At 39.9% G+C, this 27966-nt stretch overlaps 1 protein-coding gene across 6 annotated transcripts in view; it reads right to left on the bottom strand.

Moving 5' to 3' along the window:
• Positions 1–24692: 24692 nt before the first annotated feature.
• Positions 24693–27966, bottom strand: part of msi2a (musashi RNA-binding protein 2a) — a 162068-nt gene continuing 158794 nt past the window's right edge. For all 6 annotated transcript variants that reach the window (XM_081354711.1, XM_081354709.1, XM_081354710.1 and 3 more), the window contains 2 exons: positions 25880–25956; positions 24693–25727 (listed from right to left, as the gene is read on the bottom strand). In XM_081354711.1, the coding sequence (XP_081210837.1) occupies positions 25915–25956 (42 nt within the window). In that variant the 3' untranslated portion in view covers positions 24693–25727; positions 25880–25914. The remainder of the gene's footprint in view (positions 25728–25879; positions 25957–27966) is intronic.

The following is a 27966-nucleotide window of genomic DNA, read 5'->3' as shown; positions in this document are numbered from 1 at the left end:
TCGTTTATGAGATTGTACAGTACATTATAATGTTGTGATGCTTAAATGAACTTTTTAACATTTAAAATTTAAAATTATTGATTTTTTTTAATTTATTTTTTATTTAGGCAAAACATAGTTTAACATTTTATTCCCATCAGTTTATTGTATTGGTCAGAATTTTAATATTGGTGGATAATTTGGGGCATACTTTACCTAGTTTTGCATAATATAAAGGATGAATTGCATGCAGATTGTAATTCAGTCTTCCCAGAATGTGCAAAGCACTTCCAGGGATGGATGGATAAACTGAAAAACAGGCACCTGGTTGTATAGTGAGAGACTAAAGACCATTGCAGATCACTACATTTTTCTTAGATGCTCTGTGCAGGAGAGTTTTTGACATGAACTCAGGAAAAGTTACCCATAATCCTCTTCAGACCTGCAGCTCTGTGAGGGATCAACTCCTGATGGATAATCTAACACAGGGTTGGTGAATGCTCTTTTCAGCCAATGAATAACATTAAAAATTCAAGCAGCTGAAGAAGAAGACAATGATGAATCTGACCTTATTAATTTTAACTTTGGATAAATAATGCAGGGCTTTCTGTTCAGCCCCTCTCCCTGTTTCTCCACCTCCTCCCCCTGATGGCAGTGCCCCCGTCAGATCTCTGATGATCCATTAACATCCTGTTCACTGAGTCTCTGTCTAAAAACAGCCAAGCGGCTGCAGGTTTTTTGCGGAAAGGACAGTGAAATCAGGACGTGTGTTACGGAACAGGGACCCGGAGACAAAAAAACAGGTGAAAGAGTTTTAGAAGCAGTGGGCAGACAAACAGGTAAATGGCAAACACAAGGTAGAGGAGAGCACAGGACACAGACACTGGAGAGAAATGCTAGGGATGAACACTGGAGGAATCACTGAGAGGACACAGATCACACAGGTAAAGACACGGGTCCAAACGTTCCACACACTCTGGATAAACGAGACTGGACAATGAGGGAACACAAGGTGAGGGGTTTAATGGTGAAGTTAATGAGGGAGATCACTGACAGGTGCAGGTGATTTTGAAGGAGGTGCAGGCATCCTGGAGTCTAAATCCGGGGGTGAGCATGGTATGCAGACTCCAGGGCGGTGCCGGCAGCTTGGGAGACCAGGGCCGAGCAGGCTGTGCAGGCGGCCAGGGCGGAGCGGCCATCTTGGCCAGAGACGAACTTTAAGGTGTGGCGGCGGCCATCTTGGCTGGGGGGCAGGCATCCTGGTGTCTAAATCCAGAGGGTGAGCAGGCTGTGCAGGTGGCCAGGGCAGAGCGGCCATCATGGCCTTTCCATGAGGTCCAGGTTTGGCCACTCTGGCCGGGGACCTATAGCCCCCCCCAAAAGAAAATGTCTTGGGTGGAGCTGTGGACAGGCCCGGGAACAGACACAGGCATGGAGGCGGCCATCTCGGCCAGAGACAAGGGCTCAGACGTGGCAGCGGCCATCTTGGTCGGAGACGAGGGCTCAGGCGTGGCAGTGGCCATCTTGGTCGGAGAACAGGGTTCAGGCGTGGCAACAGCCATCTTGGCCGGAGACGAGGGCTCAGGCGTGGCAACAGCCATCTTGGCCGGAGACGAGGGCTCAGGCGTGGCGACAGCCATCTTGGTCGGAGACGAGGGCTCAGGCGTGGCGACAGCCATCTTGGTCGGAGACGAGGGCTCAGGCGTGGCGACAGCCATCTTGGCCAGAGACGAGGGCTCAGGCGTGGCGACAGCCATCTTGGTCGGAGACGAGGGCTCAGGCGTGGCGACAGCCATCTTGGTCGGAGACGAGGGCTCAGGCGTGGCGACAGCCATCTTGGTCGGAGACGAGGGCTCAGGCGTGGCGACAGCCATCTTGGTCGGAGACGAGGGCTCAGGCGTGGCAACAGCCATCTTGGCCGGAGACGAGGGCTCAGGCGTGGCGACAGCCATCTTGGCCGGAGACGAGGGCTCAGGCGTGGCGACAGCCATCTTGGCCGGAGACGAGGGCTCAGGCGTGGCGACAGCCATCTTGGCCGGAGACGAGGGCTCAGGCGTGGCGACAGCCATCTTGGTCGGAGACGAGGGCTCAGGCGTGGCGACAGCCATCTTGGTCGGAGACGAGGGCTCAGGCGTGGCGACAGCCATCTTGGTCGGAGACGAGGGCTCAGGCATGGCGACAGCCATCTTGGTCGGAGACCAGAGTTCAGGCGTGGCGACAGCCATCTTGGTCGGAGACGAGGGCTCAGGCGTGGCGACAGCCATCTTGGCCGTAGACGAGGGCTCAGGCATGGCGACAGCCATCTTGGTCGGAGACGAGGGCTCAGGCGTGGCGACAGCCATCTTGGTCGGAGACGAGGGCTCAGGCGTGGCGACAGCCATCTTGGTCGGAGACCAGGGTTCAGGCGTGGCGACAGCCATCTTGGCCGGAGACGAGGGCTCAGGCTCAGGAATGGGCTCAGGACACAGTGGGGAGACAGGGACGGAAGGAAGATCTGGAACTGCTTCCTCGACGGTGTAGGAGGATCCACTCAACCACAGAATGTAATCTATGTACCTTTTTGGAGGAACACATGGTGGCAGCAGCTGGTAATTGCTGGAAGAGTGGATCGTCCAAACAGCTCCAAAAGATGGTCTTACGGGTCCCATTGTTCCATGGCACCCAAGACGCGAGGTTGAGGAGCTCCTCAATATAGTCCTCGATCGGGCGGTGATCCAGGGTGATGGTGAGGAGTTGGTCGGTGGGATCTTGTGGGTCGAGGAGGATGCTCATCGTTCTGCAATCCATCTTGGTCTCGTCTTCTGTTACGGAACAGGGACCCGGAGAACAGGGACCCAGGTGAAAGACTTTATTTAGCAGCAGTGGGCAGACAAACAGGTAAATGGCAAACACAAGGTGCAGATGATTGTGACGGAGGTGCAGGTGTGGGCCAAGGAGGATGCTGGGAAATGTAGTGAAGGAGGTGGTGACTAGGCTGGAGACCGTGACAATGTGCTGCTGAGAGTATGAGAGTGTTCAGGTGGACAGATTTTTTTTTATTTGAGGTGGGAGGTTGTTTTGTCGCTGCTTTCTCGCGCACAGAAGTGCTGCTGCGTAAACATCTTATTATTTTACAAATGTGCTGACCTTGCTATGCCATTTTCCGATTTCACATCTTTTTGGAAAACATTCCAATTAACGTTCTAAGTCACGATCACAGCAAACACTAACAAGTAACAACAATCGCTTTTAGGGCTGACTTCTAATAGTCGAGGATTCGACGATTCGATTCGGAGGGGTCTGAATACATGGGCGTCAGTTTGGTTTGAAATGTGCTGGGGACAGAGACGCATTCGCATTTTCAGAAGGGCTGGGTACCATTTTTATTTTATTTTTTCAGGTCATGTTTTAAAAGACGATGTCTTGTAGCTTACTAATGTAAATAAATAAAAATGTATTCAAAAATTTGCTTCACATTTTCAGCAGGGCTGCGGAGCGGCTGTGAGTTGACTCCACACGGTTCTCATGTGCGTTAAAAAGCTTTACGTGGTTTAATGTACCTAAACAATGATTACCAAATTCCCCTCTCATGTTGCTCCACATAACCACTTAAAATGATTAAAAAAATCGAACACAGAGTCCAATTATTATGGACGTTATCTGATATTAAGCGTTTCTGCTTCACATTTTCAGCAGGGCTGCGGAGCGGCTGTGAGTTGACTCCACACGGTTCTCATGTGCGTTAAAAAGCTGACTCCACACGGTTCTCATGTGCGTTAAAAAGCTTTACGTTGTTTAATGTACCTAAACAACGATTACCAAATTTCCAATGGTCAAAAAATCGAACCCAGTCCAATTATTATGGACGTTATCTGATATTAAGCGTTTCTGCTTCACATTTTCAGCAGGGCAGCGGAGCGGCTGTGAGTTGACTCCACGCGGTTCTCATGGGCGTGAAAAAGCTTTACGTGGTTTAATGTACCTAAACAACCATCACCAAATTTCTCTCTCATATTGCTCCTCATGTTTATGAAATGTTATGATATATGTGTGATATATATGTGTTTTTTAGCTCTTTTGTTTGAAATGGAAAAAATCTAGCTGCTATCTAAAAAAAAAAAGAAAAAAAAAAGGTTCGACTGTCAGTCGACTACGGCAAAATCTAACGAATCAGATTCGACTATGAAAATCCTTAGTCGAAAACAGCCCTTTTTAGAACCTCAGAAATACTTGTCTGTAATAGAAAAGAAAGGATTATATCGTGGAAACAGATATAAGTGGCCAATGGAGAACTCACTGCATTATTGCTTTGTGGTTTTTAGGGTGTTTTGGGTGGTTGCTAAGGTGTTCTGAGTTGTGAATTAGAGGTTGACCGATTAATCGGTTTTGCTGATATATCGGTGGTGATAGTTGATTGGTGGAAATATCATTCTCGGCAAAAATCCACACCGATAGTTTTTCAGGGTTGCGTCCATTGCTGGAGTGGATGAGAAGTGTGCGCAGTCATTATACAGTATGAGAGCGCTGAGAAGTGTGGTTTGGGTCATTGAGAATTTGGGTCAAACCTGACCCAAATGTTTTATGACGCAATTGTTACCATCTATTTCCATTCATTTATATCCAGCTGGTCACTTTTATGCATTCATTACCCGGCGAAGTTGCATATTTAATGCTAGTAACGTGATTGCTTTCTCAACATTAATATGTTCATGCAGCAGACAGAAACATAAATCAGAAACGCATTATCTTTTTTTATCACTAGAATACATATTGTTATTTTGATTAGATAATCATCAAAGTGAGAAATTATACATGTAATATAGGTCTACATTTATGTAATTTTAAGACTCTTTGGATTTATATGAAATGGTAACACTTTACAATAAGATTCCATTTTTAGCATTAAGGTTAATAAATGTTGTAGAAGTATTATTCATTGTTAGTTTGTTAATTTCAACATTTAGTAGCCTAATACATTTTAAATTGAGTTTTAATTTTTATTTGATTTGTTATTACCTTAGTTAATGTGCTATGAACTAACATGAATGATCAAGGTGGAATTGTATTGCTGAAATATTAATACACGCAGTAAAAACGTATATTGTATATTGCATAATGCATATAGTGAAAGCTAGCTAATACCTCGTAGTTAACTGGGACTTGCCTAAATGGGACTTGCAAAGTGTTACCTATGAAATTTACATATGTTTCTAGGTTATAGCTAAAGAAACACACATTTGACCTGTAATATTTTAACGTTTAAATTATTTTCTGTAGAGTTCATTATGTAGAACTTCTCATTTTAATATATTCATATTTATATATTTATTTCATTTAGCACATTTGAGTTTAACACTGTTTTACTTTTTTAATCCAGTATCCATTTAAAAAAATACTGGTTGAATAATCGGTTATCGGCATGTACAGTCAAACCTAAATATCGGTATCGGTAAAATCCACTATCGGTCGACCTCTATTGTGAATAACATACAACATATCCACTGTAGTCTGATTCACAGACAAATGATTCTAACGAATTGGTGCTTTTTTAGTAAATAGAAAATATACAGTACAATGATGTAGTCTGATTCATTAGCAATCTTTCAGAGAACATAAGAACAATCTCTTTTGAACTGGTTATTTTAATTAATCATTCAAAAAGAATGTTCTAGACTTATCCATTGAACTTTCCTTCATTTATTTCACTGACCAGTTTTTGTTTGTGATTAGTATATCTGTAAAAGAAATTAATTACAAATTATTATTAAATAAAATTAAATATTAAAAAAATGCAAAGTTTGGTCCTTGTTGTACAGTTGTGGCCAAAAATGATGTCCGGAGGCAATATTTGTTTTTAATGACCCTACAAGTTAAATTAAACCATCAAAATATGAGGAAAACATTTACATTTTTTAAATATTTTAAATATGAGGGAAGAACAAAATGCTAAGGTCAAGGTATTAATTTGACTAAATTATTTGGCAAAAAAAGGCAAACTACACCTGCCTTTACATGCAAAGCAAAATAGATAGAAAAAAAGGCTCACAGGAAAAAGCATATTGACTAAAACATAATCAGTTATTAATATTTTGTTGGTTCTCTCTTGTTTTTGCATGTGTACAATATTACACAATTTTGAATATTTAAATAAAGGATAAAGATGCAAATTTGGCCTGGACATCACTTTTACTGTAGATTCTTACAGTTACATTTTTGTCATGTATCAAGTAAGAAGGTTCCCTGTGTAATTTACAGAATTTGCTGTGAGAGATTTTCTTTCACATATAAGCAAAATGGACAGTATATACCTGAAACGTGCAAAAATGAATTGGGAATCAATCCAAGAGTTTGAAATCGAATTGATTTGAACTGAAATCCATGAATTTGTATCTAAACTGATATGGCATTCTCCTTTCGATTACTTTTTTATTTTTGAAAATTCTGATAAATTTCTTTAGCTCCTTTTAGATTTTTTACTTGATGTTCTCTTAATTCACCCTGGTGAAATCTAAACTGGTGTGGATGTTTCTGTCAGAAGCTTTGAGATCAACAGATAAATGTAGTTCACCCTTGCTAAATTGTGTTCTAAAAGACGATCCCTTTTGAAAATAAGACCATCAGATTGACGGGAACGAGACGAGCCCCGCTGCTTGAGACAGTGACATAAATAACTTGACAATGAGGAGTAAGAAAAATCCTCATTTCTTGTTTCCCGTTTGGTCCGGCTGAGGCTGTTCTGTCCTGATGACCGTTTGCAGGATTGGACGGAGGCAGCAGTGCCTGACTCGAGGGCTGATGCTCCACTGATTGCACAGATGTCCCTAAGAAGGCAAGTTGCCGTGGAAATGATGGATGACGTGAGTCCTGCCCCTCTGCCCTCGGCTATCAAGCGCTGTCTGGAAAACAACAGAAAACTTCTCAATCAATGGAGAGTGTCAGAAAGTTTCAAATGAAACTAGTTTGGAGACGTTAAGGATGTGCTGGTGTTACCTGTTGGAGAGCTTGAACTCCTGCAAGTTTTACAGTAAGTAGCTGTAAGATAGCTCTGTGAAAACCATTAAATCAACAAAAACAGCTGCAAAGGATATTTTAACAAGATGACACCAGTTCCCCTATAGACAATGGCGCATGATGTAATTGAAAGCAGTGTGTGATATTTAGACCAGGCGGGCAGCAGTATTTCCTTCATCTCTCTCAGTCGGGATCCATAACAATTCGGCCAGTGTTTGACTGTGGCTGCCGGGCTCCCAGCAGAACATCTGAATCCTGACTTATTGACCATCTTCTCGCCTGATCAATATTTAATGCCCCCTTTGACAAGATCACATTCAACAGAGTGAGAGATTTTACACTTCTTGGCCGGCGATCCAGCGAAAAGACGGAATTTCTTTCGGTGTTATTACATGAAGGAACAGCGTTCAGAGGCCCTCTCTCTTCTTGCCTTGCTGACTCGTGTGATTTCTTTTCAGAGATGACGGAGAACATCTGAGCCACAGGGTGTGCGGTTCAGACCACACAGCCGCAGATCTTCCTCACGATTCATGCCTGCAGATACCACACTCTACTGTTAATTATGTAGTTGAGAAAAAAATACTCTTATTTGGATCAAGGCCAGGAGTAAAAAAACCCAACATGATTGCTTTCCTTGCATCACACGGGCGCCTACAAAATAACAGCTGATGAAATGGGACTAATCTTAAGGGAAGAGTGAGATAAGGCAGTTTGGCAGTCACAACATAGCTGACGCAACACTTTCCCCCCTTTAAGTTGGGAGACAGTGTCTTTTGGATGAGCAAACACAGTCAAGAATAGTTTACCTAACAATGACGATTTTTGCCATCGTTCACTTACCCTCAGGTCACTTGGATGGAACACATAGAATGTCTGTTTCTGCAAATAGGAAGTATCTCTTTTTCCCATAGTAAATGAATGCATTACTATGGTAACCAGCAATTGTATTCCCCTCATGCTAAACCACACCCCCACTGCATGAAGCATTGCTAGCTGTATTTTTATCTAATGTCATCATTGAATAATTACGTATTTAAATCACTCAACATGTGGTGACAAAACTGTCCCTTGACTTTTGTCATGAAAAGATCAATGTAAATGGCATCGCATTTGACTCTATTGCATATTGTTTTGCACATTTTTTTCAAATAATTTGATTTTCAAAAAACAATTTTAATAATTTTAAAAAATTTTTTATAAAAAAGCATTTATTTATATTTTAATTTTTGGATTGTTTTATTTTCCTGGGTTAAACATTAGTGCATAATTGTTAATTGTGCAAAAATGTATGTAAATAATAAAAAATGCTTGTCTTTTTTTTTCATTGGTATTATTAATTTTAAAACTGTATTTGTATTTGGAGATGTTGAACAACCCCTTCTTCCCTTGTGAAATGCAATAAATAAATGAACAAACTTTACATTGTCCTTTTGATTTGTAATGATGTCAAGATGTTAATAAATACTATCAAATACCATAGGTGAAAAATGAGCTAAACAGATTAAAACATTGGAAAATCAACAAATAGTGTCGTAATATTTTTTGTCTACATATTTTCCAGTGTCTATTTTGGAGCCCAAGTCAAGACATGACGGTAGTGCTGTTCCGTCTGTCATACTCAATGTTTTGCAGAGAGAAAGAATGTCTCAGCAGAGTAAAAGTAGATCACCTCATATTTTATTGTTTTGCAGATCATTAGTTTGAATGAAAACCAGCACTTGAAGCAGAAGAAATAAAAAGAAAATATTCAGCTCTTTTTCAGTCTACTGAAGCATGAGGGTAGTGCCGTGGGGAGGGACACTCTAGTCATTTAGCCAAAAACGCAAGAGAGACCTGGGCTTCGGTCCAACCTAAAGACTGTGAGAGAGATCCAACCGAATCAGGTTCCAGAGCCAGACACCGGTGGAGTATTAAAAGCTTATCCTGAGGTGTGATGGGCGATGTGAATCCTGTTGGGACATCCAACTGAAACAAGCTTCTGATGGTTTGTAGCTGCTCTTCCAGCTGGTGGGCCAGTTTTTGAAGTTGGTAGACCATCTTGGACCAGCAGCAGACCCCCAACCATCATATTCCCAAACCTAGCTTGTCCACCTTAATCTGCAATGACCTCGTTTTCCAGCAGGGAACAGTGGGAAAGTGGTAGTCTGTAGAAATGTGTTCGTCTAGATCTTTTAAGGGGGTGTTTCATTAACAGACATGCTGCTGTACGTGACACTGAGCTGTTTTTAAACATTCACAGCTGAGAGAATAAACCCATAAGGCGGTTGTTTATAGTGCAGCTGTATTATCTTGTGCTCTCTACAGCTGCTGTGTGTCATAGTGTCATAGTGTCATGGTCTGTCTGCTCATCTTTAACCTTTCTCTCTGTCACCATGTGTGCATGCACATTACAGAGCTACTGTATAGGACACTTATTCAAAACACTCATTTGTTTATTTATTAACCCTTTCATGCATAGAGGTCACTACAGTGGACCATTTTCTTATGCTTGGGTTTTGATGGCATAGTTGCACATTAACCAGTACAGTGGACACTAGTGCATCATCCACTGCCACCATGTGGCAAGCCTTTTTATGTGGAATTGGCCGATGGCCAGTCAGAAATGCCAAGTTGCTCTGGAATATCCAGCCTTTCCTTCTAGAGAAGACTCTTGCAGGTAAAAAAATAAAAAAGTTGCAACACCTAAGGAGTCATATCATTGTTACATTTTCCTAGAATTGATTTTAGATTGGGAGGAAATTCTGATTAATCATCTGTCCGTGTCCACTAAATTGTAACATCATGAATTACTGTATTTCAGCTACAATTCATACTGTTTTTTTACTGTGACTGTTTTTCTCGAACTTCATCTGCAGTAACTTTTTTTGTCTGTAAATAAATGTATTTGTGTTATTAGATTGTAACTTGCAGTTTTGTCAAAAAGTAATCTGATTACATAATGCATGTTACTCGTAATGCGTTACTTTACTCGTAACATCAAAAAATAATCTACGTAATGCACATTACTAGTAATGTGTTACTTTGTTACATCAAAAAAGTAATCTGATTATGTAATGCACGTTACTAGTAATGTGTTACTCCAGAGGGTTTTTTTCAGAGCGGAGGGCTAAGAAAGAAATTTGTCCATTTTGATTATAATCAGAATTATCAGCTAATGGTAAATTGGCGTACTCTTCAACTGGAGGGAGCTTGAGAATTTTCTCCATAGTCTGAGTTGTATCTTCACCGGTTGTAGAAATCTTTGATAGAATTGTGTCCTCGTGTTCTGATATCAAAGACATGTGACATTCACTTGTAAGTTCTTCTCTGTCTGCTGGTTGAACAGGAACACAACTCTATTGCGTTTGCATACAATAATTGAAGCTGTATTATATTTATTTTGTACATTTATAGTTTTCACATTTTATATCAATTTGTTTATTGGTTTGTTAAATACTCACAACATTGCTGTGTTATTACTGATTTGGATAATACAGTGCAATATAGTAATTCACGAGTTTGTGTGCCCATATAATCTTAGTGTAAGTGGTAAAACGGATTTGGCTTGCTGTCTGCTAGAGGGGCTCAGAGAGGATATTCTACTCGAGCTCCGGTTGCCCCCTATTACACAGGCAAAATATGGTACAAAAGGAGGAGAAGGGAAAGAGGAGGGATGCCAAAAGAACTAATGATGAGAAGTGGCAAGAGGCTGGTTTTTATACCTTGGTATTAATTAGAAGATTAGATGGGCTACTCCTCACAAAATTACAATAACTACACTATTTCAGTTAAAAACATAAACGCATACTGTCCACTCAAGTGTACATCTGAAAATCTCTTAAAATATGTGTCAAAATTTTTGTTTTTCATGGCCTAAGAGCAATAAAAACACAAGAAAAAAAAATCCTGACTGTGGTTATCATAATTCATGCATGAAAGTGTTAAACATGCTATAAATAAGTGTTGGGGTGTGTTACAAGTAACACATGAAAATAACAGGTTTACCTGCCAACATGTTCACTGACTTCCCACACATATAAATAAATATATATACATTAAATGCATCTATAAGCTAGTGTGCTCCAATTCGCATTTAGAAGACCAAACCCAATGTTGAAAATGAAAATCAGGTTGATGTCAGAATCCAACACCAGATTGACATTAATCTCCAACGTTGGACAGACGTTGTATTGTGGTTGAAAATGAAAATCGGGTTGACGTCAGAAACCAACCCGACTTTCATTTCCAACGTTGGGTTTAGTCTTCCAAATGCGAATTTTGTCATTGTTTTGGAGCACACTAGCTTAAAGATAACAGTAAGGCTAACATATTCATACTAAAAGCCAAACAACTTTAAATCTGACGTCGGGTTCTGAAGTCAATCTGACTTTCATTTCCAACAAAAATGCAACCAAAATCATCCCCTGACTGAAGGCCTGTTCACACCGGGACGAATTTCGCGTGCGATATTCGCCGACGTTTAACGCCTCGTGACTAAACAAAGGGCGCCAATGTGAGTTTGCACACCGGCGCGAAAAATGCCACGCGTAAAAGCGTAATTTTTTAAAAAACGCCTCGGGTTCGTTTTTTTGGTTTGACGCGCTGCGTCAAAAACTATCCGGCCAATGAGATTGGCGCTTTTGTTCACGTGTCTGGAGCTTCTGAAGTTACAGTAAAACACAACTTGGGGGCGCTCAAACACAAAACGGTCTTGCCGAGCACACATACGTAACGGCGAAGAAGATATACACCAAGTAGCATCTACACTGCCGGGAAGAAATAAGACGAGGAAGATGCAAGGCAAGATGAATGTAGAGCTGCTGGTCTCGTTGGTGTCGGAACATAAAGAACTATATGACAAACGCGACAGCGACTACAAAAATCTTGATAAAAGAGAACTGTTATGGAGTGGTTTCTGTTTTACATTAAGCGCCATCTAATGTCAGGGAATGAATTTGCATGTTCACTCGGCTCATCGTCAGCGAAAATCGCTTGGGTGTGAACACAAAAAACGCGTTGAAAAACGCTGGCGAATAACGCAAGCCGATATTCGTCCCGGTGTGTAGGGCCCTTGACGTTACTACTTTCTACTCTAGAGGGCCCTACACACCGGGACGAATATCAGCGCGCGTATATCTCGTCTTATTTCTTCCCGGCAGTGTAGATGCTACTTGGTGTATATCTTCTTCGCCGTTACGTATGTGTGCTCGGCAAGACCGTTTTGTGTTTGAGCGCCCCCAAGTTGTCTTTTACTGTAACTTCAGAAGCTCCAGACACGTGAACAAAAGCGCCAATCTCATTGGTCGGATAGTTTTTGACGCGGCGCGGCAAACCAAAAAAACGAACCCGAGGCGTTTTTAAAAAAATGACGCTTTTACGCGTGGCATTTTTCGCATTGGTGTGCACACTCACATTGGCGCCCTTTGTTTAGTCACGAGCCGTTAAACGTCGGCGAATATCACGCGCGAAATTCGTCCCGGTGTGAACAGGCCTTAGGACCTTGACAGAATTGTAGCGGAGTAAAATGTACGATATTTGTCTTTCAAATGTAGTGGTTAAAGTAAAAAGTTTCCTGAAAACAATATAATCAAGTAAAGTACAGATACTCAAAAAGTTTAGTTAAGTACAGTACTCATAATTTTAACATGTATTAATTATTTTAAAAGTATTTGTATATTTTATTATTAATTGATCTATTGTTATTCTTTTTTTTTTTTTACACTTTTTAATTATCATTTATGACCTGACATTTAGTTTGATGTTGTTGCAACATTTGCAATATTCCTGGTAATGTGTTTGTGTATGCAAGAGTAGAGGAGTTGTCTTCAGAAAATTAAATCTGCACTTTCATAATCATCTCTGACCAAACAGGGGGATACTGTTTTTCATAGCAGGAATTAATTAAACTCACACCATGGGACAGGATGACACAGTTTGATAATATATTTTGAGTGATATGGGCCATTGACTGCCTTTTCATTGCTCATGAACGATAATGAGGCAGGCAATAATAATAATAATAAAAGGAGAAAAAAAAAACAAGAAATATCTGTGGATCCATTCACAGTGCAGATTGTTTGTGGGTATTAAATTGTGCGTACATCTCTGAATGAAACTGGAAAAGGAACCTATTGTCAAAATGTTTCTTAGCAAATTGCTGTCACTGCCATTGTGTCGCGTTTGATAGATTCAGTGTTTTTGAAAAGAGACAGAATAGAAAAGTGAAGATTCATCTGGCTTGGTCAGCTGTCCACTGCAGGGATTTCATTCTGGACATCTGATATGCTGATTGTTTTTGGCACTTGTAGCCGAGGTGACAGCTCCAACAAAAAGCATGTATCATTTTATCAAGGGTTTTATTTATTTATATATATATTTGCTGCTTTAAGGCATGAAAAGGGGCTTTGAGAGCGTCTGGAATGGGGGACAGCGAGCTTTGCTGATGCTGCATATTCAAACATGCAGAAATCCCAAGCTATTTTCTGTCCTCAAATAAAGAATTAAAATAAGCTCCTTTAAAGGCTGATTTTAGATATCAGCACTCCCACGGCATTCCCCAGCTCAACGCGTTTCCTGTGGTTTATGTATGAAGGTTGAACAGAGGACACAAGGCTGCACGGGAGCCTGTGTGTGTGTGTGTGTGTGTGTGTGTGAGATTATACAGATCTGAAAAACAGAAAGGAAACCCGTAGGAATGGGTACAAAAAACATCCAACAACCTTACTAATGAGTTAGATTGGATAGTTTATGTAGATATACAGTATATTTATTATTTTGATATGCTAAGGCCATCAAAGCGGCACTTTTGTAAACATTTAACACCTTTGAATGTTAGTATTTTAAGAAAATTACTAAATGTGATAGTTTTACTATTTACTGTTGCATGTTAATATTTTTGAATATCTGTCAAAGGCATTGCATGTTCTTTTTTATTCAGCTTGCAATATTTTTTTTTTTGTTGGTCTATGTACAAATGCAATGTTTTAGTGGCATCCATCATTTTCATCCAGCTGTTTTCGAACACACTGTTTCCTATGTGAACTGAACCACGCAAAGTAATGTGTCGGAATTGGGGTTTTGTGGACCATAATAGTAAAGGGTTTCCTTAAGATTGAACACTGAACATTGAAAAGAACTATTTTTGCACATCCTTAAAAGGCAGGAATGCCAATACAGGTCTCAATAAAATCTCACACAACATAAGCATGAGAGTTGCTAAAGTTACTTCTGAAGCGTTTATATGGTTGGGAGAGTGAGGAGCGCATCTGCTTCAGGGCTGATTTGAACTTTCTGCAGTCAGGATGGCGTGATTGATGCTCTCGCAGCTTCCCGTGTGTGTTCCTCAGTCGCGTTTGCTCCGAGGAAACTATTGATTGGGACGAGAGAAATCGTTCAGGCTGATAACAGTAATGAACGAGCTGAAGCTTGCTTTGGAAGTGCAGCATGGCGTCACAGAACATAAAAGAGATGGAAGGAAAGGAAAGCATTAACTAGCATGCTCAAAGCCAATCTTCTCAACAGGGATGCATTCTTTTAAACTGTAGTGTCATTTCTGCTCCACTAGTGGCACCAAAATAATTACCAAACCAATTCATATCACTTTTTTTATTTTGTGAAAATTGCATTTAGAGATTAAATGGAAGCTGTTATAATAACCGATCTGACAACAGATTCCCCAGTGAGCGTAAAAGCTTTGGAGAGAGCATAACTTTTTCAAATTAAACCGCTATGAGACCTTAATTATTTCATTGGATTGGGGTCAAGGATGAACTGCAACAATGTAATTATATTAGATCAGCCAGAACTCAAAAGGTTATTTCATAAGTTTGGCTGTACTGCGAAGCTGGTTAGCCAAAGAATCCGCTCAAAAACAAACCTGTCAACTCAATAAAGATATAATAGATATAATGTGAATATGGGCAAAAAGAGGATATTAGCGAAAACACATTTTCCAAACATCTCATCTTTTGATAACCGTGCCGTGGTTTGGGAGAGGGGAGACGTCTTCCCGGAGAACTTCTCTCCGCCGGCACGGCTGTTTTTCCCTCCCAGAAGGTCGTTTGGTTAATGCACATTTTGGTCTTCACAGGCTCTTAACTGCTTTTTAATCAGTGATTATTAGAGATGTGGAAGGCTGTGCAGGCGCCGGAGTCCCCAGACGCAGAAGAGTGCCTGTCAATATGTCATGTCAATTAGCTCACGGCGAGACTGCCCCCCTCCATAGCTGATCTACTCCAACACTTCCTCCGCCTGCACGAGGAGGAAATGATCTCATCGCTGGGTATGCTCAGAATGACTTACAGCTATTTTTTGACAGAGAGTATGAAGTGTGTTTACTGTGCGCAAACTGCTCTCTCTATGCGTGGATAACCGAGATGACCCACTATTTGCAAAAACGTGCCGCTTGCAACCAGAGTAAAATGCATTGAGCTCGACTTGACTTTCCATTCAAACTAGAAGCAAAATCAATTGCAGTTTCTTGATGTTAAAGGGATAGGTCACCCAAAAATGAAAATTAGCCCATGATTTACTCACCCTGAAGCCATCCTCCTAGGTGTATATGACATTCTTCTTTCGAATACAATCAGAGTTATTTAAAAAAATGTCCTGGCTCTTCCAAGCTTTATAATGGGAGTGAATGGGTGTACATCTTTGGAAGTCCATCAAAGCGCATCAATTCATGATTAAAGTGCTCGACACAGATCTGCGGGAGTTAATAAAGGCCTTCTGAAGTGAAGCGATGCGTTCGTGTAAGAAAAATATCCATATTTAAAACTTTATCGACTAAAATAACTAGCTTCCGACAGACGGCCGTACGCATCAATTTACGCCAAAAGACTAACCTTGAACTTGACGCACAACGTAATGATGAACGCGGTTGTTTGAATCGTGAGAGGCGTTAATTGCCATCATTACGTTGTGTGTCAAGCTCCGCGTGTAGCGCTTTAATCATGAATTGATGCGCTTTGATGGACTTCCAAAGACATACACCCATTCACTCCCATTATAAAGCTTGGAAGAGACAGATAACTCCGACTGTATTCGTCTGAAAGAAGAATGTCATATACACATAGGACGACTTCAGGGTGAGTAAATCATGGGCTAATTTTCATTTTTGGGCGAACTATCCCTTTTAATGTGTATATGTAAAATATTTATATGTAATATAATGATGTATTTTTAGAATGTGAAAAACCCACACCAAATAATGAGTCATTAATTACTCACCCTCATGTCGTTCCAAACCCGTAAGACTTTAGTTCATCTTTAGATTGAATTTAGGCTCATGTTGTCGGCTACCCAGTATGCTTTGCGGCTGCGTGAGTTCTGACCAAGGTTTTATCCGATTGCTATTATAGATGCCCACTCTATGCTAAAGCAAGTGCACTAGCAATCTACTTTCGTAGTTTGTTTATATGATGAGCGGACGGTGTCGTGCACTCTGAGTGCTTATTTACCTTAATGTATTCTAAACATAGAACCGACACACTCACCCTTATCAAACATATCGTTAATTGCCAATTAAGCCTGAGCTTCAGACTGATGCTTAATTACCGCTAACGAGAGCCGAGTTGCGGCAAGGTCTGCTCTTCTCCCACGCACCTTTACCGCGGGAAACACTCGTAAACACGCCACAGCCGCAGCTGATCCCACTGTAAAGTGCATCATGAATATTCACGCCGAATGGGACACACCGCTAAAGACGAGCTCCTGGCGGGCCACCCTCCGAGTATGTGCGCTTAGCATCCTGCTAGTTTATATGTGCTGTTAAGTGCACACCGCAGGACCAGGACCACGCTGAGAGCTGAAACCCGTCTCATGACACTCATGACACCTGCATATGCAAATCTCAGCACTGCGGGCCTGTCGACACCGTCTCACCATGAGCTCACAGAGAAATAGAGTAATGGAGAGAGAGAGTTTTAGGACTGAAAGAGGAGGATAAGACGTTGGCCTATATTAACTATTTGGGGGATTTCTATGTATGATTAATAACGTATTGATTAGAAACGGCAGTTCATTGTTTTTCGCATATGCATTCTCATAAACTACATTATGTGATGCAAAAGTCGTTCGATTTTGTTATGACTATGAGCGTATCTTATTTTAGCATCTTACAGACACAATCAATGAAAAGCAGATTAGCATATTTTGCTGACTGAGTGTCTGAATGGGAAGTATTAGTAAACATGGCATCAGAACAATATTTAGCTTTTAATGAAGGCAGGCTGTTTGTTGTCTCATATATTTGAGATTAAATCTCATCAACCCCCTTTGCGGTTTGAATTATATTATTAGACCGTTCAGTAATAGAGAGCTCGTAGCGGGATGAATGATCTTTATCTCTGACAGAATCATATATTTGACCTGTCATCTCGTCTAGATGAATGATTCTATAGGCTTGCTTGCGCCACATCTGTAGTTAATACCGTTCAGCTATTTTGGTGAATTCTAAAAAGATGAAAGTTTAATAAGGTTCGTTTGACAGCATATATATGAGAACCATGTAGTTTTTATCTATCGATCAGAGGAAATATTTCTGAAACTAATAAAGATATGTGCGGCATTAGGTTTTATACCTCGACGGATTATTTGCCGGGAGTTATTGTTCGGCTTAAGCAAAATGTGGGTTTCTATTATACTCCAGCGGCTAAGCACAGCTAAAGCCTTAATATCCATTTATGAAGATATTCATTTCATATTCAACAAAATTCATGAGGTAGAAAATGTTATTATAGACCCCATGAAAGTCAAAATGAGCCAATTGAGAAAGAAAGTTTGCATGTGCCTCCTGTGAGCACCGTCTCTCCAACCAAACGCCAAAAGTATTTTTTCCCTCTGAAGTCCACTGTTTTCATGGCCGTTGTCTTTTCACACAAAATGACTTGATTATCAGAAAACCTGATTAGCAAAGTCATTTTCTTTGTTCCGAAGCACGGACTTAATTTGTTAATATGTCGCATTTTCTTCCTGGTTCGGTTCGCTTTCACAAGGCAACATTTCAAAGCGTACCAAAATGTGTTTATGCAAGTCACATGTGTATAAAACTGTCCTCTTATTGGTCAGAGTTCAACTGGTTTCATTCCTCTGCGTCATCCATGAAGATGAATAGAGACAATCGCTCCACTGGCTTTTTGTGGCTTTGTTTATAACTGTCAGGATACACACAAACACTTATTCAAATTGATTGACTGATAAATTAAATATATATTTAAAATATATTACATTTATAAAGCAGTTAGGCTTCGTCAGGACAGCATTCTTGCAATGCAGAGTAATTACTCAGATAAAGAGGCGCTCTTTGGTTTTCAGCCATAAAAACCCTCAGAATCAGACACTGCTTCTTGTATATAACACATGAATTATGATACCATTTGTCGGATTGCTTTCACACCTCAAGCAAACCTCCCCAGAGTTCGTTTTCAGTCGGGCCGAGACCACCTCGTTTAGGCGATCTCGGAGCGATTGTTTAGGTCTGGATCCGAGTGGGATTGCCGTGTTCATATGCCGCAGCCTAAATATAACAACTAAGGAAGAAAGCAATCCGGTAAAATTCGTTTTTGATAACCTCTGTAAGTGTTTGAAAGTGGACAAGCTCAAAAAGTTTTCGAGGCTGTTTACACCTGTATTTAGCCTCATCCACTTGCAGTGGCGGGCGGTGCATTTCACACCTAGGCCTTCAGTGGTGTCTTACCTGAATGAATCCACTAAGACTTCAATTACGCTGTTGTACAGGTTATCTGTGCGTTTCAGTTCCAACAATGAGTCTTTTCTATCGAGGCTAATGCTGAAAGTCGAGTCTGTTCCCTTGTATTTCTGGCATAAATTTACTTCGCTCTAGGGCTGAGAATATTCGCTCGACAGAAGCCGTGGACACCGCAAAACATGACGATGTGTACAGCTGACCCATGCTCTCACACAGATTTTTGAAGGAAATCAATGAGATCAGCGGGACTTTTGCCTTCAAAATCAGTCCTGGAATGCATTACAGTCAGTTAATTCTGTTTTTACCCGGACAGATCGAATAGAGCTCCGTGACTCAGCATTAAGCTGGATAAGGCTACATTTCACAGGTGTATTCTCCATCTGTAAATGTTAGAAAGTCAAACAAATATGTCCATTTCACTGTCAGGAGAGGACGAGCCTTCTGCAAGTGAATCTCCACTAAAATTCAAGCTTCTGTGAATGAGCGCACCAAACAGAGCACAATAGAATAGCAGCGCAATAATTCTGACTAAAATATACATATTGCTAAAATATTTGTTGTTGGAGACAATAAATGTGACATGTGGAATTTTAAACCTACAAGTATATTTTTATGAAAGTCAAATGCAGGCTAATATAGTTTGTGCTTTTGTTTTTATTTAAATTTTTAGTTTAGCCTTTAGTCAATTTAAAAACAAAATCATTGTTTTTAGAATGTAATGTTACAATGTTAGAATGTAATGTGATTTTAACCACATTTTTTGCACATAATATATTGCATAACCAACATTACATTCACTATATGTGTTTCCATATCCTTCAATATCAACATTGTTTGTAGGATATCATTGGGCTCTGATCGACCAAAACGCATCTTAATACCAGGTGTAAACTGGACCTAAGATCTTACAATGACTTGGACTTACAATACAAGTGACCTTAAAAGTTATGCACTGAATTCCCAAGCCAAATCCTTATGACTGTCCGCATCATTAATAAAAGAGTGTGTCAGTTGACTAATTATCAATCAGCATCATGTTTATAAATGAGCCTGAACATCTGCAGCCTGCTTGGGAACCTTGACAGATCCAGTGCTCAAGCACCAGTGAAGAGTTTTAGCAGCAAGCAGCAAGACATCTTCTCTTTAGTAGATGGAGGACCAGCTGGTGGCAGCACAAAGACAGAGATCTCGTCGAGACAAGGACGAGGAGGTCGCGACAGAGACACAGGCCACTTAGTGAGTTTAGACAGCTGGACAGGCCCGGGGATGTCCATTTATGAGTCAGAGCTGATGGGATGGACACGGCCAAATTTAGAGACAGGTCTAAAATGCAGGGCAACTCTAACGTCCAGATTTATTCATCAAAGAATCTTAAAAACTGTATCACAGTTTCTACAAAAGTATTAGCAGCACAACTGTCTTCAACGTTGTTGATAGTAATAAATGTTTCTTGAGCAGCAAATCAGCATATTAGAATGATTTCTGAAGGATCATGTGACACTGAAGACTGGAGTAATTATGCTGAAAATAAATTTTTTAAGATAGAAAAGTTATTTTACAGTATTACTGTTTTCAATTGTTTGATAAAACTAAAGCAGCCTTGATTGATCATAAGAGACAAAAAAAAAAGTACTACCCCAAACTTTTGAACGGTAGCGCACGGCACCTTACTTGCATGGAACGAACAATGTATTGTATAATGTAATATCTATCTTTTTGTTTTTAGAGGCCTCTTAAAAGCATAACAAGGGCTCAAATTATTCCATCTGTTGCCTTTCCTGTCACAGCTCGAGTCACTAGTGAAAAGCCTGGGACTGTGCGTGCTCTTCAGCCAATCAGTGATCTCAGTGAACAACTGCGAGGTGAATGGGAACGCCAACAGACAGAGACTGCGCTCTTCAGGTAAGATAGACCTCCTTGCTTCTAGCCTTTTTAAATCTATTAAACAGTACCAGCTACGGCACAAAAAATGTTCACCAACTGCTGTGTACATCACAGACAGCACCCATGGAGATCACATTCTCCTTTACATGTAAAGATATATATATATATAATAGGGTGCATCAAATTTGAATGGGAAATTTTAATTTCAAAATATCAATTTGGCTGGCATTGCATTTTGTTCCAATTAACATAAAAATGACTTTTGCAAAGTTTTGAGGGATTCCATTGAGATTTAGGGGTGCCACCTAACACATGAACTTTGGCGAAATTTCGAAAAATGTGCAATTTTTAGTCTAATTGCCAAAAGGTTGACCTGGAAATGTTGAGTACAGTGAACTTTTATACAGAAACATGTTCTATAGGGTTATCAAAGTAAAAGTTGTTTGTTTGAACCCTTTGGGCAACTTGGGCATTTCTCAGAATTCAACTTTCAAGATTGTCCATTCATTTGTCCTATAGACAAAATGAATGGAGGTCAATTGGACATGTTCATGTGGCCTTACCCTGTTAATTTACTGTAACAACTACAATGCTACTCTCAATACACATGAGACATCTACAGTAGGGAGAACAAGTATTTGATACACTGCAGATTTTTCAGGTTTTCCCACTTACAAAGCATGTAGAGGTCTGTAATTTTGATCTCTAAAGTTGACTCTACAAACTGTGAGTGACAGAATCTAAAACAGAAATCCAGAAAATCACATTGTATGATTTTTAAGTAATTTGCATTTTATTGCATGACATAAGTATTTGATACATCAGAAAAGCAGAACTTTGGTACAGAAACCTTTGTTTGCAATTACAGAGATCATACGTTTTCCTGTAGTTTTTGACCAGGTTTGCACACACTGCAGGAATTCTGGCCCTCTCCTCCATACAGACCTTTCTCCAGATCCTTCAGGTTTCGGGGCTGTCGCTGGGCAATACGGACTTTCAGCTCCCTCAGAAGATTTTCTATTGGGTTCAGGTCTGGAGGCTGGCTAGGCCACTCCAGGAACTTAAGATGCTTCTTACGGAGCTACTCATTAGTTGCCCTGGATGTGTGTTTCGGGTCTCTGTCATGCTGGAAGACCCAGCCACGACCCATCTTCAATGCTCTTACTGAGGGAAGGAGGTTGTTGGCCAAGATCTTGCGATACATGGCCCCATCCATCCTCCCCTCAATACGGTACAGTCATCCTGTCCCCTTTGCAGAAAAGCATCCCCAAAGAATGATGTTTCCACCTCCATGCTTCACGGTTGGGATGGTGTTTTTGGAGTTGTACTCATCCTTCTTGTGGAGTGGAGTTTAGAGCAAAGAGCTCTATTTTTGTCTCATCAGACCACATGACCTTCTCCCATTCCTCTTCTGGATCATCCAGATGGTCATTGGCAAACTTCAGACGGGCCTGGACATGCGCTGGCTTGAGCAGGAGGACCTTGCGTGCGCTGCAGGATTTTAATCCATGACGGCGTAGTGTGTTACTAATGGTTTTCTATGAGACTGTGGTCCCAGCTCTCTTCAGGTCATTGACCAGGTCCTGCCGTGTTGTTCTGGGCTGACGCCTCACCTTCCTCATGATCATTGATGCCCCATGAGGTGAGATCTTGCTTGGTGCCCCAGACCGAGGGAGATTGACCGTCACCTAGAACTTCTTCCATTTTCTAATAATTGCGCCAACAGTTGTTGCCTTCTCACCAAGCTGCTTGCCTATTGTCCTGTAGCCCATCCCAGCCTTGTGCAGGTCTACAATTTGATCCCTTATGTCCTTACATAGCTCTCTGGTCTTGGCCATTGTGGAGAGGTTGGAGTCTGTTTGATTGAGCGTGTGTCTTTTATACAGGTTCTGAATTTTTGTTTTAGATTCCGTCTCTCACAGTTAAAATGTACCTATGATAAAAATTACAGACCTCTACATGCTTTGTAAGTGGGAAAACCTGCAAAATCGGCAGTGTATTGTTGGATTACATTTTTATTAAAAGTTTAATTTAGTTTTTCCACTGCAATAGTATATAAACTGATAAAGTTTAGTAGACTGATTTCAGATGATTATTGAGTCTCCAGCAAAGAGTCTCCTTTCCTGCCAGACTTGTTTTCTCTATTGTGTTTTAAATAAGTCAGATCACTTGATTCTCACCTTTCGGAGCCCAGACGTTGAGTCGTTAGGTTGATTGACTTTCACCTATTGTCTTTAATGGCTCTGGAATGGCTTTTGGAATTGGAGTTCCTGGCCAGTATCAGCATGTGAATAGTTATGCTGATTCAATTGGACTCAGAGTAGGGTGTGTTCCCACTTCATTTGCATGCTTTATTCAGAGTTCCCGCCTCTATGTAATCCCTCCCCCTTGGAATGTATATAGCTACAATGTATAATGTTTTAGTCAGATCATGTTGGAAGTTTCTACAGCCGCGTACAGAGGAGTTCTCAATAAAGAATAACTTCCGTTGAACGCGATCCCAACTGTCTCCTGGTCTCTGCTTTGAAGAAAGAAAAACTTTACAACAGTATCAAATACTTGTTCTCCCCACTGTATACTCTGAATATGACAGTGTCCACTCTAGAATACTGTTGATGTTAAGTTTAACAGCTTAGCTAACATAGATAGCTAACTGATTAGCAATCTGTTGCTAGCTAACGTTAGCTAGATGTAATGAGCACCAAATACCTATAAATATGACTTAAATGACTTGTAATAAATAAGTATACAAAGACACAATTACAGATATGATAGTAATTATGTAATAATACATTCCCAACACAGAAAGATCACCTCAAACAGAAAGATCATCTCAGTTTTCTTGAGCTGTAGTATTGTTTACCTCAGATCTCCATTGTGACCATTGAGCACTGTTAAGCACTTTATCCAACAAAAACAGATGTGCGGTGGCACCCCTAAATCATCATGTACTGGACAAATATTTTGCATGTGTTGTTTCTACATATATTGGAACATTTTTAGCACCCAGCCATATCAAAATTCAAGAATTGTGTTTTTTGATGCACCCTAATATATAACGCCTGACTTATGCCGCTCAAGACTGTGATATACTGTGTATAAAGTCAGCTAATTACTTCAGTGTAAGCGTGTGTATTCAGTGTAATACTAGGAGATGATGTAAAAAAGGATTTCTGGTCTCACATTTTGTTGAAACTGCTGTTAAATGACACTTTAAAAAGGTAAATGAAGAAAGAAAAAAAAAAAAAAAGTCATTAACAACAACCACCACAAAAATAACCTGAATCAAAATTGAAATCACTGAACAAACATCTTGGTTTCATTTTTAATGATTTTTTTTTTTTTTTTTACATTTGAACATTACAATAGTTTTCTTCCCTCGCTCCGTTCCCTTCGTTTGTTTAAATATTATTACGTGACTGGCTCTATAAATCTTTTCGAGGCTCTGGCGTTTAGAGCGTGTGCCTCTGGCCACCAGACTACACCAAATAAAACAGTTTACATCTGCAGCAGGAAAAAGAAAAAGACACATTTACACCAGAATATACATATCAGATCATTTAACATTAAAAATTTGCAATTTATATATTTATATATATATGTGTTTGACCTAAAACAGCTTTTCAACTTAAAAAAAGAAATCAGCAGCTCTAGGTTTCGGGTCAACATTATTTTTTTTTTTTCTTCAGTGTCTTCAACTGGCTGTATATTAAAATATGTCAATATTTCAGATAAAAGGTTCACTATGTCCTTGAAATGGATTCGAAGCACACCAGTAATAGATTGCTTTTCGTTTGGCTTCTTCTCAACCTGCGTTCTGGACGCCAGTGGCAGAAAAATAAAAAGCAACAATTTTTCATACATCAAATCTCCGTAAGGTCACTCGTGACAGCTAGCATGTGCAAAGAGAAAACCGCCATTCTTTTTTTACACAGTGCAAAGCTTCCTCCGTACACTTGATTTACTCGGAATAAATGAAATCTCACAGGACTGAGGTATGATTCATTAAAAATGTTTGTTTGCTTCAGTCAAAAGTGAAATAAACTGCTTCGTTCACGTACAGTCCACGACAGGTTCCAAAATCAAGAGGAACGTCCTCTATTAGACAACATTAACAACAATAGACAACATAGTAAGTTTCTTTTTTTTTCTTCTCAAGAGTATAAAAATGTCCGAATGTGCAGAACACAGGAAAACGTCCTTTCGTTGATCACTACACACAGTGTGCTTTGGACGGGAGTGGTGTTTCTGAAACTCCACGGTGAATGAGGAAAGATTCAGCTCACGTTATGTCCGTGAGTATGCTGGTATCACACCTGTAAAATGATTCAGCTCATGTCATGTGTATACACCAATTAGAAAAATCACGTGTTACTGGAGGTTTTTTTTTTCTCGCCATCATACGTCAATTAATTTCACCCTGATTTTTTTTTTCGAAACACCATCAGAAAAATATGCCTGAACTGGTTATATGCAGTGAAGTATATTTACAGTTACATTTCTTTCTCTTATATTTGAAACCACCATGTTTGAAAGCAAATGTTACAGTATACTTTTTTTTCTAAATGACAACAACAACAAACACAGATAGATAGATATAGATATATATAAAAAGGACCATAAAAATATTGGAGTCCTCTCCCTCTGTATTGCCCAAAAATAGGTCATTATGATCAACAATGAGACTTCACAATTAAAAACAGCTACTAAGATTAAGTAATTTTCTTTTTTTTTCTTTTTTTTCAATGGATGAATGGCGTGGTGTCTTTCAGTGCGGCGTCTGTCCAAGTGTGCAAAATAATTTTTTTTTTAACTGGCATCAAAATTGATTCGGACAACAATTGTGAAAACTTAAAATGAGCAAAGAAACTTAAAAGAATTGTGACAATCGCAACTGAAAAATTCATTCATCTAAGTATTTTTCTCTAAAAGCCAAAGTCGTTTAAAAAGCGTACAGAAAGGGGACAAAAAAGAAAAGCAGGGAGTCCTGCAGTGACAGGAGGGCTGGATTACTGTTAACAGCAGTTGTGATGTTTTGCTTTCTGAGATGTTTTTCTTCTTTATTTGGGTCCACCCCCCCTTGTCCTTTCACCAATCAGAACCTGTAGTGCTTGAAGTCTTTATGACATCAACTGTACATGAACCAATCAGAGACTCTGGCCATTTTCCCAGGGCCTCCAGATGAATTCTGGTGATTCAAAACAGATGACGCATTATAGAACAGGAAACCACAAACATTTGCTACCTTAAGTGTTTTTTTTTAATCATTCTTGTTTAGACTATGAATGGCTACATAAAAGAATCAGAATGAAGTTTTCTGAAAGAGAAAAATGTGCATACCTTCAATGAGTTGGTGCTGCATCTTTGCTTCGCTTTCAGTGGTATCCATTTGTAAATGCTGTGGCGATCAAAGGACCCTGAAAGCAGATAATGTGTAAGATGTTGAGCAGAATCACTGATGTAGTGTGAATCTAAGTCAAGTCATCTTCATTTATATAGCGCTTTTAACAATGTAGATTGTTTCAAAGCAGCTTTACAGAGATAAACTTATAATTTAAGGTAAGATTGTTTTGGCTTTATAGCGGTCTTTAATAAAGTTATTTTCCAGATAAAATTAGTTTTGATTGATTCGCTTCCGTCGCAACGATCATTTGTTATTAAGACGACACCATTCTCTCTACACAGACTTTAAACGCAAACCTGTGAGAAAAGCTGATGGCGGTCACATGCGCATTAATCTAACAGAATAATTCCCACGTTTCTCTTTTATGAACTGTCTGAGATTCATTCTTCTCTCATGTGCAGAATCAAGAACTCTACTTTAAGAGAACAATTATTCACAAATGATAAAAGTGCCAATGAAAGCTGTGATCTGAGTGTCACTGAGAGCAGACATCCTGATGAAGTAAAAAGCATGGTTAGTTCAGCACCAGCAGATGTTTTGGATGCTGGTTTGTCCCTGAATTTCCATGTCTTTTAGACAAATTTTAAATTTGATTTTTTTTAAATTACTTAATTGGGATTACGCAGACTAACAGCAACTTAGAACTGATATATTTTAATAAGCATCATAAAAATGATTTGTTCACTATCAACATTTCCAGTTTTTAAAGTGCCACTATTAGGCTATTTTAAAGGTTTCTAATTTTATTTTGGAGCTCTCCTACAACAGGTTTACATGAATCCAAGGTCAAAACCACTATTTTACTCATAATATACATTGCACATCACCTCATTTTCTCAAAGAGTCTGAAAACGGTTAGTTCAAAGATTCAGTCGCTCTAAACCCCTTTTCCGAGAGCCTACTCTGCTCTGATTGGTCAGACGGCCCAATCTGTTGTGATTGGAAACTAAACATGCATTATCTGAATTTCAGCTCTGGATCTTCCTCAGCGCTTGATACAGAGTGATACGAACAGTAACGATGGAGTCGGTTTTACTCGATCAATTCCAGTGTGAATCTTCATCCTTTGGAAGTGCATGCAAAGTGGATTTGCAGCACTGAAAACAGAATCTTCTCGACATGTCGACAACACGAAGCAAACTCTTCCAGTCCTCAGCTACAACTACAGTGTTTGAGGGCAGGTCAAAGTAGACGTTGTTCATCGGCAGCCATTGAATACCATAGGCTGGCATTGTGCAAATTTGTACAATGTTCCGTAGGTATGTAACATGAAGTGAGACTTGAATTACTGACAACTCGTTTTGGCAGTTCAGAATCGATTCTTTCTTTTAGAAGGCATTCATTTTATTTGTTGTGTACTTCAACCTTTAAAGTCCAACTGAAATCAAAATTGACCCTATTTACTTTGTTAGCGCATATTACTAGTCTTGTGGTGAAAAATTAATCCGTGCAAGTTAATACACAGAAAAAAATGGTTTGCCGTCGTAATCTTTAATCAAAGTCTGAAAAGTTACTTCCGGTCTGGAATGGCGTTCCTTCTCTGATGATGTAGGGTTGACAGCATGGTTTGGGAAACGCTTAACCACTCCCCTCAAACCGTTAGTCTGCTATGAGCGAGAGATGGAGAGGAGGAGCGCTAGAGTAAAACCCTGCCCTCTGTTCAATATTCCGTTTCACTGGGAAATACGTCACAACACTGGAGAAAAGTCGTTTGCAACTTCCGGTTCACACGGACTTTAAAACTTTGCTGGCCTTTTACATTCACAAACAGCTATATTACACTGCATGAAAGGTAATTTTTGAAAAATGTTCTTGCTTTTTGAAAGTGCCATTTCTTTTATGCTACTTAATAAAGCTGCTACAATCCAAATCAGAGTAACTCGGAGGAGTCTAAACATAAGGAAAATTCAAGAAGAAAACATATTTGCTGTGATTCCTCTTCCGTGGAGCTGATCAGTCCTGAATAAATAAATCCTGCCCATTGTCAGACTGCGTTTGTGAACTTACAAACCCACACGGCTGA

The sequence above is a fragment of the Scardinius erythrophthalmus genome, assembly GCF_964197995.2.
Source record: "Scardinius erythrophthalmus genome assembly, chromosome: 23".
In the NCBI taxonomy this organism is placed as follows: Eukaryota; Metazoa; Chordata; class Actinopteri; order Cypriniformes; family Leuciscidae; genus Scardinius; species Scardinius erythrophthalmus.
This window is presented reverse-complemented; position numbering and strand designations above follow the sequence as displayed.